The sequence below is a fragment of the Harpia harpyja genome, chromosome 12 (genome assembly GCF_026419915.1).
Source record: "Harpia harpyja isolate bHarHar1 chromosome 12, bHarHar1 primary haplotype, whole genome shotgun sequence".
Taxonomy (NCBI): domain Eukaryota; kingdom Metazoa; phylum Chordata; class Aves; order Accipitriformes; family Accipitridae; genus Harpia; species Harpia harpyja.
This window is the reverse complement of record NC_068951.1, coordinates 12827309-12841871: the sequence shown is the minus strand read 5'-3', so window position 1 is coordinate 12841871 and position 14563 is coordinate 12827309. Positions and strand designations below refer to the sequence as shown.

At 46.7% G+C, this 14563-nt stretch overlaps 1 protein-coding gene across 12 annotated transcripts in view; it reads right to left on the bottom strand.

Annotated features, from left to right (window-relative positions):
- Window positions 1–2006: 2006 nt before the first annotated feature.
- Window positions 2007–14563, bottom strand: part of TSPOAP1 (TSPO associated protein 1) — a 73553-nt gene continuing 60996 nt past the window's right edge. For 8 of the 12 annotated variants that reach the window (XM_052803052.1, XM_052803053.1, XM_052803055.1 and 5 more), the window contains 3 exons: window positions 14448–14519; window positions 13175–13303; window positions 2007–5540 (listed from right to left, as the gene is read on the bottom strand). In XM_052803052.1, coding sequence (XP_052659012.1) covers window positions 5325–5540; window positions 13175–13303; window positions 14448–14519 — 417 coding nt within the window. In that variant the 3' untranslated portion in view covers window positions 2007–5324. Of the gene's footprint in view, window positions 5541–8942; window positions 8975–9423; window positions 9488–10442; window positions 10483–13174; window positions 13304–14447; window positions 14520–14563 lie in introns of all 12 variants that reach the window. The other 4 variants (XM_052803059.1, XM_052803058.1, XR_008237410.1 and 1 more) reach the window with 4 other exon arrangements.

The following is a 14563-nucleotide window of genomic DNA, read 5'->3' as shown; positions in this document are numbered from 1 at the left end:
TGTCTCTGTTGTGGTCTGGAAGGGTCCACGAATGCTGCTCCTTCTGCACTCCCCTGCATAGGCAGGAGCAGCAAGAGGAGGCACCTGGATGACGGTTTGAACAGGCTTCACCAATCTCCAGCTGCTGATCTTAAGCACAGGGCAGCTCAAGTTGTACTGGGAGCTCATCTGGCAAAGTATCACCTCTTCCCCTGGCCACAGCACCTCTCCCTGCCCCAGTGCAAATCCAGCTGATGGCCAAATCCTTGCCCTGTTACAGCTGAGCCAATGAGGCAGGGTAGTGGCATACTGCTGGATCAGGCAAACGATGTGCTTGAACAAGCTGCTGTACAGAGAAGCAAAGGAGCTGCTCACCAGCGCTGTTCCTCAGCTCACTCCTAACTAATTGCACCTTGCAATTGTGTTTCTCCTTCTGTAACAGAAACTCCTCGGTTTAGCAGCACAGACCGAGAGCACCCAAGTCTCTGCCACTCTTCCCCCAGGGTAGGTTAAATGAATGTTTATTAGCTGAACTCTTCCCTGTGTGGGACCCTCCAGGAACCACAGTGGTTGTACAGTGTCTCTAGCAGTGACTCTGCAGGTGTCCCTGTGACATCACATCTAGTGTATAAACTGGGGGGAAATGGGGGCGGGGGATCGCCACTCGGGGACTGGCTGGGTGTCGATTGGCGGGTGGTGAGCAATTGCACTGCGCATGATTTGTACATTCCAATCCTTTTATTATTGTTGTTGTCATTTTATTAGTGTTATCATTATCATTATTAGTTTCTTCTCTTCTGTTCTATTAAACCGTTCTTATCTCAACCCACGAGTTTTACTTCTTTTCCCGATTTTCTCCCCCATCCCACTGGGTGGGGGGGAAGTGAGTGAGCGGCTCCGGGGTGCTTAGTTGCTGGCTGGGGTTAAACCACAACACTGCTGTATCATGCAGCTCACCAGTTAGAAGAGGATAACGATTTTCCAAAGGCTAGTGAGACAGTTAGTGCATATCTGTGCTGACAATTGCATTTCACAATTAGGAACTTACTTAATTGCTCTCAAAACTGCTTCAGAAACCATGGAAGTGGGAGATTTTGAGAGATGCTTTGTCTCTTGAATGTGCACTTTCCCTGGAGACTGACCCTGCTCCCAGATAACAGTGGATGGAAAAGGTCATGTGTTTGGGTGAGCCTTCTGTTGAGCATCAACGCAAGTGCCAAGCCCTCATGCTCACCACCTTCAGCAGCAAAGGAAGGACCATGTGCTGCTCCTCTAGAGTGAGGAAACGAGTATGTCGATGCAAGTAATAGCACCTCAGAGCAGAGACGTGCCATCAACACCTAGGATACAGCACAGCAATTAAAAGCAGAGGGTACAAAGCAGAACATCTAGATTATATTTCCATTTTACCTTATTTTTTTTGTTTCTTGTAGCCTTTTGCGTTTAGCTACCAAAGCCTGAAGGTCTTAAGCCTTTCCCAAGAACACTTCTCAGCTTTGCTGTAAAGCCCGCCTTGGAGGCTTTACAGCCTTGGAGGTTTGGTGTTGCGGAACCAACTGAATTAGGGTGACTTTGCTAAATGATGAGAGTCTGTGTCTATCGCAGCAAAATTTGCTGGGAGGCAGCCCAGCACATGCCTGGGGAGCAGAGAGACAACATGCACCTTCTGGTCACAAGGGCTCAGCTGAGGAGGGAGGAAGCACCAGGAGCGAGGGAGCCATCCTGCAGGCACTGGTTGCAGACATGGCCTCCAGCTCTGGGCAGACCCCAAAACATTACAGCCGCTGCTTTTCTTCCTAAGGGTTTTGTTCTTCAGTTCATCCCCTGATGAACTGATAAAAGCAATGACAGGCAGTTTCTTTCAAAAGACCTTAAACAACTTGCTTAGGAAACTCCAGCTGGTAAATTCGGTTAGAACGGCAACCAACTTCCTCCGTGGCAGGGCAAGCTGAAGATAAATTACTGGGTCGCTGATGACTTTCATCACTTAAGTCTTGCTTCAGAAATCATCGAAACACCTTCCAGCATTCATAGCTGCAGCAACTTTATTACTTCAAAACTTTCAATCTGTCCTTGTCCCGACTCCTGTCCACCACAGGAAACAGTGTTTCACTGCAATATCAAGATCATCCTGAAACATTTCTCTCCAAGGTGTAGCAGCTTCACAACCAAGTCCCTCCCGTCAGGGAATCCTGCAAAATCCCCAGAAAAGCCCACAGTGACTTTTGCCACCTTGGCTGAATTACCAGAGGACCAAGGTACACAACTGCCATTCCACAGAACTCACCCAACATTTATGCGCCAGCGGCCTTCGCAGAGCCCCACGTAACACTGCAGATGGCAGTTTCAAGTGCTCACCTTTCCACTGATGGGACTATGAGGCATCAACTACTCAATGAGTTGTAAGAGCAAGGTACAGAGCCAAGACCTGTGGTCTGACCTCAGAGCTTCTGGGGTTTCCTTACTTTTCCCTCTTTTAGGCAAAGTATAGTGAAGCATATAAAGAATATCATCCAGCTGAAATGTTCCAGCTGGATGAGAAGGGAAAACCACCTTTTTTCTTCTCCTTTCTTGGGGTCAGATACCACAGACAGCAGCTCTGCTCAGTTCCAGACATCTAGGCAAACAGGCAGAAAAACTACAACTCCTAGCAAGAATGGAGGAAAGCTCAGTCTGTCTCCAGGATCTCCACCCCTCTCTTGCCAGATCAGAGAGACCACACAGGGTTGAGGCCCTGAAGAACTGAACAGCTAGAGCAGGTCCACACAGGAGGACTGGACATCGAGTAGCCCAAGACTCATGTGTCTGTTGTGGTGGCACTACAAAAATCAACACCAATAATAGCATTTTTGATAATACACATTTAGACTTTTGCATAGGGCAGCAGTCCCCAGAACAACTCCAAACTGGGAGACACAGAGGCAGCAAAGCCTCTTCTCTAGGCACAGCACTGATTCAAGGCTCCTAGCAGTAGGCTGTTAATCTCTTGGGTAAGAAACATGGAAGACGACCCTTGCAACAACCTCTGAGCAGCTGCTGGCAGTGCTTGGTCAGGTCCTGCTGGCTGGACAGGACCAGTCACTGCTGGCACAAGATGTGCCTGGACTCTCTGGAAGTTGCATCAGATATTTAAGAAGCCTGCAAGCGGGCTGTGCGTTTCACCTACAAGATTGTTGCAGTGGGGCTGGTGTCTATTGGGGCCATTTGTTCTGACAAAGCAGATCATCGTCTCAGTCTATCACCCAATAGCAGTGGCTGTGTCAGAAGACAAAGTAACTGCAGAGAGTTGGTTGGTCTATCCCAGCCAACCTGCCCTATCAGCACAGTATGAAAAGAAGCCAACATCTGCAAAGGATATGCAGATCTTCTCCACAGGTATGCGCTCCCACCCTGGCTTGAAGGTGGCTCGCTGTGGAGGTGCCAATTAAAAAATGGAAAACACCAAAGCATTTGAAACTTAAGAAGCAAAACCTGTACTTCTAACAAACCCCCTAACTGACCTCTTAATTTTTGCTCTATTCTAAAAATGAAATCATCAGGGAATGAAACACTGTGGTCTGGATGTAGCCACCGTACCTGATGCTGCTTTCACTGCTCTGCTGCATCGACACAACAGGGAAGCATAGGTGTAGCTGCATGGCCCGGCTGCTCCCAGCCACCTTGGGCCCAGCAACCCTCCCTGCTGACCTGCAATCCCTCTGCAGAAGGTGTTAGTATCAGGACAGCCGCTTCAGCCCTGTGCCCTTCACTTCACATCCAGGAGCACCCACATACAGGTAACACCAAAGAGCAGAGAACAGAGCTGCGGGAAGAAATCCGGCTGTGCAGGTCCCCCTGGGCTCAGTGGCACCCACAGTAAAGGGATCTAGTGCCCAGATGCAGGGACTAATGCTGCATGAAGCCACCCAGGCAGTGCAGCAGGGCTACATGCACATCCAGCTGAGGTCTGGACATGGTATAACTGCACTCAGGCACAGTATAACACTCTGTAACTGCACCTCGGTGCTTTCATCTCCAGGATTAGGTGTCTAAAACAGGAGAGGCAAAGACTTTTCACTCCCAGAGAAGGTAGCTCGCACCACAATCACAGGAAAGGCGGGCTCCTATATGAAATGCTGTGGAGCATCCTCAAGGTGCATATGATTGGTATCATTTTCCCCTCTGCACCCCCTGCCCCCAGAAGAAGCATCACTGAATCTTTTGCTTTTTTAAGGAAAATGTGTTTTTGTGAAAATAGACTTTATTATAATAAAATTTGATATTAAATAAAAACATACCATATCACCAACACTCATGGACACTGTGCTGGCACCATTCATGTACCTCACATAACTGTCCTTCTCAAAACAAGTACCCCACTGAAACATGCAAAGAAAGAAACACAGAAAAGGATAGAAACCATGTAGTACAAAACTCTCCGTGGCTTAGAAAGGGATGTGTCTTAACTCAAGGAACACATCATCTCATATGAAAATAGCTGCAAACTCTCCATCCCCAGCTCTGCTCTCCAAATGCTCCAACTCAGGAGCAGCCCACTGAAACAGCCAAATAAAACTTTGAAGAGAGGCAGGCGATAAATAAATACATAAATAGATAAATAAATAAATAAGGCGGAGTCCCCAGCCAGTGTGTGGTCAAGGTGAACCAGCCAAGAGCAGCTTACAGCAGCCCACCCTACAGGCAGAAGTATTGACCCCCTTCAGCGTATCGCTCCTTCCTCCATGGCAATCCTCATGCTGAAACATGACTGAGGCAGTGTGGGATGCTCCTAGGCACAGCTGCATATTTACAGGTTTACAGTACAAATAACTCACTTGTCAGCCCAGAGACAGCAAAGGGGATTCGTGGGAACAGAAAAGTGCAAATTTTCTTTGCAGGAAGTGAAGGACTTGACACAACCTCCTTTGGACCAGAGAAATACCAGGGTGTGTAGTACAAGGGATCTCTTCCTAAGGGACTGGGGCTTTGCTGGGAAAAGCCATTTAGCTAACTTACAACCAGAATATAATTTTTAAATTAAAATATTTACAGGGAACCAGTGCATTGAGGGCTGCATGGAGCAGGACACACTACTGTGGAGGTAGCTGTATCCTAGAGCTGAGGCCTCACACACCCCAGTGCCATGACACTGTGTTCAGAGCCACTACCCATGCTGGGTGGGCACCCATGGCTGGGCTCTCAGCAAAGACCACAGCTCACAGACCCACTGAAGAGTTTTCTCTATTCAACACAAGACGTTCTCCCTATGAAAATACTCTAATCAGCTTATTGCAGAGGGCTTCTCCTGAATTTTCAGTCCCTGTGTGGACTGCACAGGCAGTCTTTACAGAATAATAAATCCCTTGTTAATTTTTCTTACTGGACCCAAGTTTTTTGAAGAGCTTTTTTCCTTTGAAGAAGCAGCGTCTCTTCTTTTTACTCTGACCAGGTACATCACTGCATTTGAGAACAGCCAGCGATGCCTGCTCTGGACACTGTTCACCTGTGACAAGGCAGGAAGGTGGTAGAGTAGGAGGAGTTGGTGAGGAGTCACTCTGATCAACAGACCCATCTGGATTTAACTGAGTGGGAAGAAGAGAAAACAAAAGAAAAAAGCAGAAGTTAGAGCTGATGAAGGACATCACGCCAACATAAACCTCAGCCAAAGAACCCTGCCTTCTCCCTGCCAATCTGTCCCTCACCCTGCAAGGCTCAGCTCCTCTACGCAGCTGCAGATCCAGTTAGGAAGTTTCCAGTGGATTTAAACTTTTTTGTACCCCCTACCCAGACTCTGCCTGAGCTCAGACATTCTTAAATTCCTTAACTTTGGCTAAGAATAGGACAGCAGAAAAGCCCCACTGAGGACTTGGTGGAAGATGCTGCTTCACAGCTGAAGACGCTGTTAAGTAAAGCACCTCCTGAGAGCATGGATGGATAGATACTGATGCATCCACATATGCCTGCTGGCTGCCTGGGCCAGGGAGCCTGGTGGGCTCCCAGCACACTCTGTGACAGAAGGCAGGACATTAAGAAGAAACCAACCTAACAAGAACAAGGGCTGTGCAAGACCTTCAGAAGTTCAAGGAGGCTGGCTAAGCTGGGAGGCTTCTACAACAGTGGCCATGCTCTGTCATGGTAAGAAGAGAAATTTGGAGTCTTGCAAGGCTGCTCAGCATCCACCAGATCTAGTCACAGGAGGGGCAGAAAGCAAAGTCTGACGTTCTTCAGTGGCACCAATAATAGAGAAAATGTTCATGATGGAGCAGGACATGGAGAAGTCTTGGATCAAGTGGCACAGAGCAACTGACATATATTCCTAAGTCATCTGAGCACTTGAGAACATTAACTGGGATCCAGAGTCCCAAATGATGCACTGTATGCTGCTCCTTTTGGAAAGGGCTTTTAGAAATCAGAAAGTGCCCTAGTCCTGGGCTCAGTTTCCTCTTCACAAGATACTAATGGCAGGTCAGTTCCCAGCAGCATTCCATGATCTCCTTTCGCTGCGTTTAGGTGTACAGTGACCATTTCTGATCTGGCAGGGCAAGCTTTCCCAAGAAGGTGCAAAGTTCACCAAGGAAGAGGCTCTGTGTTTCTGAGGCCTAGGAGAGCACTTGTCCCATGGCCTTCTCTTCCACACAGCTTTCACAAGCTAGCATCTTCCAAGCTCCCAGCTGTACATCCTGTCTTGGCATTGCTTATGTTGGCACAACATGACAGTGGCTGGAGCCGTGCCAAGGAAGAGCCCTCTTCCTTGGCACATTGAAACATCATGCCATCATCATCTCTCTGCTTGGGTCCCACTAAGTCAGGAAGAGTTGAGTGCATGTCCCTTAAGGGTCTGTAAGCAGCCACAGCTCCAACAGGGAAGATGAGTTAGCGACACTGGCAGCAAGATGCTCTGCCTGGTGTGGAAGCATTACTGAAGAGCAAAGACATTAGCCCTGCACAGGAAACGCGTGAGAATCGCAGCAGCTGCTTGCAGTTCACTGGCAGGAGTGGATGTGCTTTGATCCTGGTCCCACACCATGCCTGGGGAAAGCTGCTGAATCAAGCAGATGCATAGACATAACATTACTGCCATAGCTATAGCACAATCATACTTTATGTGCTGTGGGTTAGTTTATTTAAAGCTTCCTGGGGTCAATCACCCTACTGCTGTTTCAGCACCCCACCTCCTGTGTGACAAAGAGCACAAAAAGCAGCTGAGACCTCTCCTCCCCTCACAGGTAGAAGTTATGCTGCTGTATTCCAGTCGCTTCACTCCGCTGCAGGAAGAAAGCACTTCTGGTACAAGACGAGCAGAAACCTCTTCTCTAGAGTCAGACTCAGTATGTGCGATACCTATCAAGTCAGTCCTGAGCAGACAGAAGTACAGGACTTTTGGAGAGCTCTGTCTTGGTGTGAATATACGACCCTTCCCAACTCCAGAAAGTTGAAAGTCCACTACTGTCTTGCAGCAGTCACTTTAAACTGTCCCAAGTGACAGTACCATCAGACTTTCTCCTACCTGAACTAAGGTCTCTGGCTACAGTGATGCAGATGTAACTCCTCTCCGCCTCTCCTCGTTACAGTAAACAATACAGTGGCTGATTTTTCCTGAACTCACACTCTATTTTCACCTGAAAATCTTGTTCCACACGCTTTTAGAGGTATTTCTGCAACTCTGCAGATATGCAGCACTGTGTTGAAAGGTCAGCTTCTGCCAAGGACATGCTGCAGAGGGCTTGATGGCACAGCCTGGCCCTTGTGAAAGTTGTACTCTGCCTGTGAGGTCCACTCCTCCAACTAAAGCTGCAGCATCAACTCCAGTCTTTCTATCTCCTGGGAGCATGCACAGTGCAATGCTTGGTGTTGATGGCCCAAGTGCTAGTCAGGTCTGAGAAGTCTGGAAGTAAATCTGAATTAATCTAGATGAACCATTTGCAGCCGGTAATGCAAGATTTATGGAGGCAAAGAGAAAAAGTAAGCCAGATGAGGGCTAACTTGGTAGCCTACTGGGTTAGCTGTGTGCAAAGTAAGAATCCCTGGGTTCTGCTCCAGAAACTATTTATGCATTGTGCAACGGAGAATCCTTGGATAAAATGCATGAAAGCATTGGGCTAATCAGAAGGCGTCTCACCAACATGCAGTGAGTGATCTCCCCTATGAAGCTCAGGCCTTGGGCTGTCTGACTCAGCAGCCCCAAAGGATGTAGGAGTGACGTAAAGACCCCTGCACAGCCAGGGCAGCAGAGGCATGGTGCCCATGCACCACTGGAAACCATTCTTCTGGCAAAGGTGGGACAGTTTTAGGGCAGATCTGAAGTGGCCCAACAAACCTTATACAATTTCTCCTGTAGAGCTATGCATGAAAGACTGCGTGCAAAATGACAGACAGGTACCCAGAGCAACTCACAAATGTCACAATTGTTTACTGCAATAAGGATATTGCAGTATCAATGTCATTGTCAAATGCTGAACAGTTAAAAAAAGTGACTAGCAGTTTCCTGTCTTTGTGGCTGAAAGTCCTGCTGATTCCCAGCTGTGGCATATAATGCCCAGGCAGATTTCCACACACAGAGGCACTCTCACACACAAGCATGTGCAGATATTCTCAGAGGTCTATATGGCAGAAAAGCAACAGAACCAGTTCACAGATTCATCTGGTATGAGACAAATGATACTAAAATTAGGGTTTCTTCTCTAAGAGAAACATGAAGGAAAAACTGCTCTGTCAAGATCCTGACAAAAGCTATTAGGGTTGATAAACAAAAGAGTCGTGTTATTTTTCAGGGGACAGTTTTCAGTGCTGTCTCAGGTATTACTGATTTGCATAGTTTCAGGAAAACAATGTTTGAAACTAAGAAAAACACAGATCTGCTCCCACTGCCCCCCAAAACCAGGGTTCTCACCCCCCCCCCGCCCCAAAATTGTTTTTTTAAGTATTACCAGACATAACAATTATCAACACAAGGTTGGTTTTAGGGACTAAATGTTACTACTTACTTAAGTTGATGGTGTGCAGGGGTTTTTCAGGACTCTAGTCAGGAAGGAGTAAAATCAAGAAGAAAAAAAACACAGGCTGAACATGGGGTGTGCTCAGCCTGAGCAGGATCTTGCAAAGGCTAAACGAAGCTTTGGCTGTTGACATGCTTGAACAGTGGTAGAAGGGCCAGGCTGAATTACAAAGCAGGTCTTTTCTAAACCTGAATATCTAGCCCAGTCCCATCACGATCCCCAAAACCACCAGATAATTGTTCCAAACAATTGCACTTCAAGTGCTGAACAGATCATGGCTTGTCTTTAATATAGAACCAATCTGGCAGGTAAAGGTCTGCCACCAGAGGATTTGAAGGTGGACTTGCTAGCAGAGCCCCAAACCAGCCTGTCAAACTACAAGCAAGAAAAGGAGTAAACTATGGGTGCAGGACCCTTTAATATGCTAGGCTGGGTGGGAGATTGAAGAGGTCTTCTCACACAAACTTACATGGTTGCTCTCTCTCTCTATGTATCATTCATATCTATCACTGGACTCTTCTCTTCCTCATTCTCTGAAGAAAACAACCATCACGGGTGCATAATACATGCAGAAATAAATACATGAAATCAATTAGAATCAAACAGTTTCTGAAGGTGCTTTACAATCAGTCTTTGACAGAAACTGCATATTACTGACAAAATAATATTCATTCGACAGCCACAGCATGAAAGCAACTGCTCTAAGTTGGTGAGCATGAGTGTTTCAGGGCCCTAGCTTGTGACCATAACTTCTTGGATACTCCTCTTTGTGCCGTATTTTTTATTACTTAATCTAATCCCCAGATGTTGTCAGTTTGAACGTTAAACTGCTTCACCTTTTTCAGTTGCCAGCATTTTAAGATTTACTCAGAAATAATTAAAAATTATCCACCTTCCCCAGTCCAATTTGGAAAGTAAGTTGTCCTTATTCTCAGGCCTTTGGCATAGCAGCAGGGAGAAGGGAAGTGTGAAGAACAGACAGGGTGAAAACATCAAATCCAAGAAGTTACAAGGAACTTAAAATTCACTCATGATCATGCTGGAGAAGTTTCTGTTAAGATTGGAACTAACCTTAATACAAGTTCAAAGCTCTGCCGTGACACCATAGTGCACACGCATGCCCCCTGATGTGTTAGGTCTCAAGCTGGGACTGGTAAATTTGATGGGAGTCTGTTTTGCCATGCTGTCTTTCAGAAAATTCAAACAATACTTCTCCAGAGGCTGCCATACATCTTTTGCCTTTGGTGATTTTTTGCATACTCCTCGATCCCCCCATCCCAAACAGCAGCAGCAAAGGTGCTTCCGTTTGTGCTGTATATGCCAACAACACACTTTAACAAGCAAGTTCCTTAACTCTATGGAGTGAATATGTCGCTGGAGTTTGGAAAGCCCCAGGCGTGGCTGTGTCACTGTGAGACTTCATTCCAGCTCAGGGATGGCCCTTAGAATATGTATGTTTTACAGGGGGAGGTATTCCTTCTGCCTTACCCATGAGGTGTTCTGCCCATCGGTAGGAATGCTGCAATTGCTGTGACAGAGCCAAAAACTCAGTGGGGTCAGGTTCTGTCTCGCCTCAGTAATCACTAAACATACTTAAATGTGGTTAACTAATACAAGTTTAGTTATGAGCAGGGTAAATGTACCGCTTTTAAAAGCGGGCAAACATGCCCTTCATATTTAGAAGCTGTTTAGATAGATCTGGATTGCAAAGCACAAGCAGGAGGCAGGACTGCACATAGTTAAAGAGTGCTAAGCCAGATCACCCAGGACAGGTATCCTGAAGCAGGGATGCAGCAGGACAGGAGGCAGTCTATCACTACACAGAAGCAGCCAACACAGTGTCATGCTTAGATTCCCACTGAAATAATATTGGCTGACATAATCAACTGAATTTTCCAAGTCCCCAGACTTCAGACTACGAAAATAGCTGCTCATGGATCAGCTGAGTACCAAAACTACCAAATCGATCCTAACATAAGGCAACAGCTTCTTGTGCTACAGACCCAAAGTCAGAGCTAATGCAGGGGGAAGCTCTGTTGGATCTCTGGCAGAGAGAAGTGGAGACAAATGGAAAGGTCTGAAGGGCAGGCAAGCCTGAAACACGTCTATTTTATATGGGTTGTTTTTATCACATTTGAAAGGCATTTCTGTTAAAAAAAAAAAAAAAAAGGTGTCATGAAAGGCTTACAGCCTTGAGCATGCAGGGGTATCTGGGCCAAACTGCTGTGCCCAGGGGAACAGTCACCCACTGCTGAACCCAGCACCAGTGGAAAGCAGAGAGGAAAGTGGAGCAGCAGCAAGCTGCAGGGCAGCAAGCAGGAGCAGCTCATGCTGCCTGCTCAGCAGCAGAGCAGACAGGACCTTGTTACCCTGTATGGCCCATGACAAAGCCTGGGACATGGCAGGTCCAACTAGTGTCGCAGTTTCCTGACCAGTAGGATGCAAATAGGAATACTTGAAATAAGGGCAGATTTGTTGTATATGTTACCCTGTTTATCAGCCAAGTTCCTCTCTCTTACTTGCCCTTAATAAAACACCATTAGCTAAGCCAAACCCTTCACATCTACAAGTGGCAGATCAGCTCTCTCAGCCTTGAAGGCTACCTGAATTTCACCATGGTTTCTGGGAGGACCTAGGCTGGGGCTGGACTAATGACCCCTGGCATCTGAAACAGGCCCTTGTTGCTGCTGGTGGATGCTGGAGAGAATGGTTAGATCTGTAATAAGTTACACTATGAATTCAACCTGTTTTATTTGTATTGGATCAGGTCTCCTTTGGCACCCTCTATTCCAATAGATGAGTAATTTGGGAAGAGTAGATCATTTTGAGAGGTAAACTGAAGAAGGAAACCCACTCTGAATGCTTGTTTTCCCCCAGGAAAGTTAGACTTGTATAACCTCAGGGCTCTTAAACCCTGGTAGTAACAGCTTATTAACCTGTGACTCCCCAGCATAGACAGGCACTTATGGGCTGGGAGAAAAGGCACTGAGTATCCTAAACAGGTAAGCACAAGGGACCCAGACAACTTCTGAGTTTAGAAGATGATCCAGCAAGCTACCTACAAACCTTAATTCTGAGTCAGGCCTGCCCCCTGCTCTTTGTACGAAGGCACCGAGGCTATAGTGCAGACCCACAAAGCTTGAAATGCCTGGAAGCAAGAGATGGGGCTGCAGCTGAAGCCTAAGGGAGATCAGGCAGCATTTGAAGATAGACATGAGAGGTAGGTACAGAGAAAAGGAAGTGCTAAGCATGAAAAATAGGACAAGGAACACCGCAGAGAGTGGGAAAGCTAGGGTGGCACCAGTGGAGAGTTCAGAGGAGGATTCAGGGACACATTCTTCCTCAAGGACTGGCTCAAAGCCAGTCTGGGCCTGCTCTTACACACTTCTATGGGTCTGGCACCACTTGATGGTGCCAATAGCCTCCCAACAAGAACTGAAGGTTGAGTACATGTGAGCTGGGGCCAAGCTGTGTCCCTCCCTGCCTCCCACTCTCTAGAATGACACAGCATATGAGGTCCAGGAGTGACCAGGGAGGTACCACACTTTTGGCCTCACCCACTGAGGACTGACTGAATCTGGCAAATGACCCAAATCTCCCACTTAAGCATTTGTTTCAAGAATATCAGCAACATAATGCAAGGAGCTAGCTCAACCTTTGAATTCCCTGTATCTGTGGGATGCTTTCAAATCCTTAGGATCCATCCTACAGATCTGTTTGGTAAACTCCCCAGTATGTTTTGAATTTATCTGGAAGCACCTCAGACTGGATTAAGATGTATCTAACTCAGGATGGGTGGAAGAGCGTTGGTGTTTGGGTGGCGATAACTCCAGAACTCTTTGGCATGGCTATGAGCATATCTGAGGAATTTCATGTGTCTTGGAAGCTGGCTGAACTGCTTTGCTTGCAGCAGAATTTCACCACTGACCCTTCTGTGGATCTAAAGAATTTGCTGGTGGGACCTGGGATGCTCTTTGCTCACCTGACCATAATCAGACTGAGGCCCCAGTGGATGTTGTTGCTTTGTGCCTCTTTTTGCACTACAGGTAAGTCTTCAAGAAGAGCTCCTAGCACACCCTTCTAATCTTTTGAGCACCTCCCATGGGATGAACTGAGCTGCATGCAATAATTCAAATGATTCCATCAGATGCCGCATGCTGCGCAATGCCCAACCTCCAGCCACATCACAGTTTGGACTATGCAGAGTCACACAATCTTACCTGGCTCTCAGCACTCAGCGGAAAAGCTTCTTTAGCTTTTGAATGAAGTTCCTTGACCATGCCTCCATCTGAAGTTACAGCTTCCAAGAAGTTAGATGGGACAAGCCCTCTCTGTTGGTTCAGCTCTCCCTGCAAGATCAAAATTTAGTTCTCACATCAGGTTTCCTGGCTGATGGAGAAATAATAAATAGAGGAGCAGTCCCACGCAGAGAAAGCTAGGCTATGGTCTGAGAGAAGCCCAGGAACACACTCATGTTGGAAGGATCCTCAGCAAATTTCACGACTCACATTCTTGCTTAGCTGCAGAACAATTCAGACCACAAAAACACAGAAGACGGTAAAGGAAGAAAAGATGGCAGCAAGCTGTGACAAATGTATTCCAGCAACATGGTCACTTCTGCAAACTCAAAAAATTTCCACAGCTGTCGTGGAAGCAACTGGAATATGACTGTGCCACAAGCTTTCTTAATGGCCTTTGATTTGCTCTGGTATTTATTTATTTATTTAAAGAATGAGGTACTACTGGTACAATGTCCTGTAGGCACTGCCTCAATGCTTACTGAGGTCCAGAGCTGCAAACCAAGCTTGTCTCCAGTTCAACAGCAGGTGGTTGGGTGAGACAAAAACAACCCCAGCAATGTTGTTTGGCCAACACTATAAAAGCCGCCAAACAAAACATTCACAGTGATCCCCTTGAGACTTTACCTGCAGCTGAACCTCAACTTTGATGTGTGAAGACACACTGCTTTCTGTGCAGGAAAAGTTGGATGATCCAAGGGCTAAGGATCGTGTCTTGCACACAGCTCGTTCACAGGTACAGACCCCAGGTATGCACAGTAAATTAAACAGATACCAGTTCTTGTTGAAGTTGATACATTGAAGTATGGCCAGATGGGGGTCATCATACATTTTTATTCTTATGTTACCATTTTAGCCTCCTGCCCTGGATAAGACCATGTGTCTGAGTGCTCGGTGACAAACCAGCTTATAGCAGATGCTGATTCAGCTGATGTATGTACAGAAAAACGCATCCTAGGCTTTGGGAAACCTGCAGTCGAGTTCTGCCAAGAAATAAACTCAGAACCATTTGGGTATCGGGTTTACAGGCAGAGCATGGACTGCCAGAAACAATCTGCCCTGCACTAAGCAGATATGGGTTTATTTTTTTTCCAAAAGCAGAATATTTTGTTCCCTGATTTCTGCTCTCCTGCCACTAGATGGAATCCAACGATTTCAGATGTAGCCACAGGACATTCCCAACCCCTGTACTTACATAATAGAAACCATCGTCGTCCATGGACCCAAATACAGTGATAACGTCCCCAGCACTGAAAGTCAGTTCAGCCTGCAAAGAGCAACAGAACAATGGTCACAGGAGAAGCACTGCCT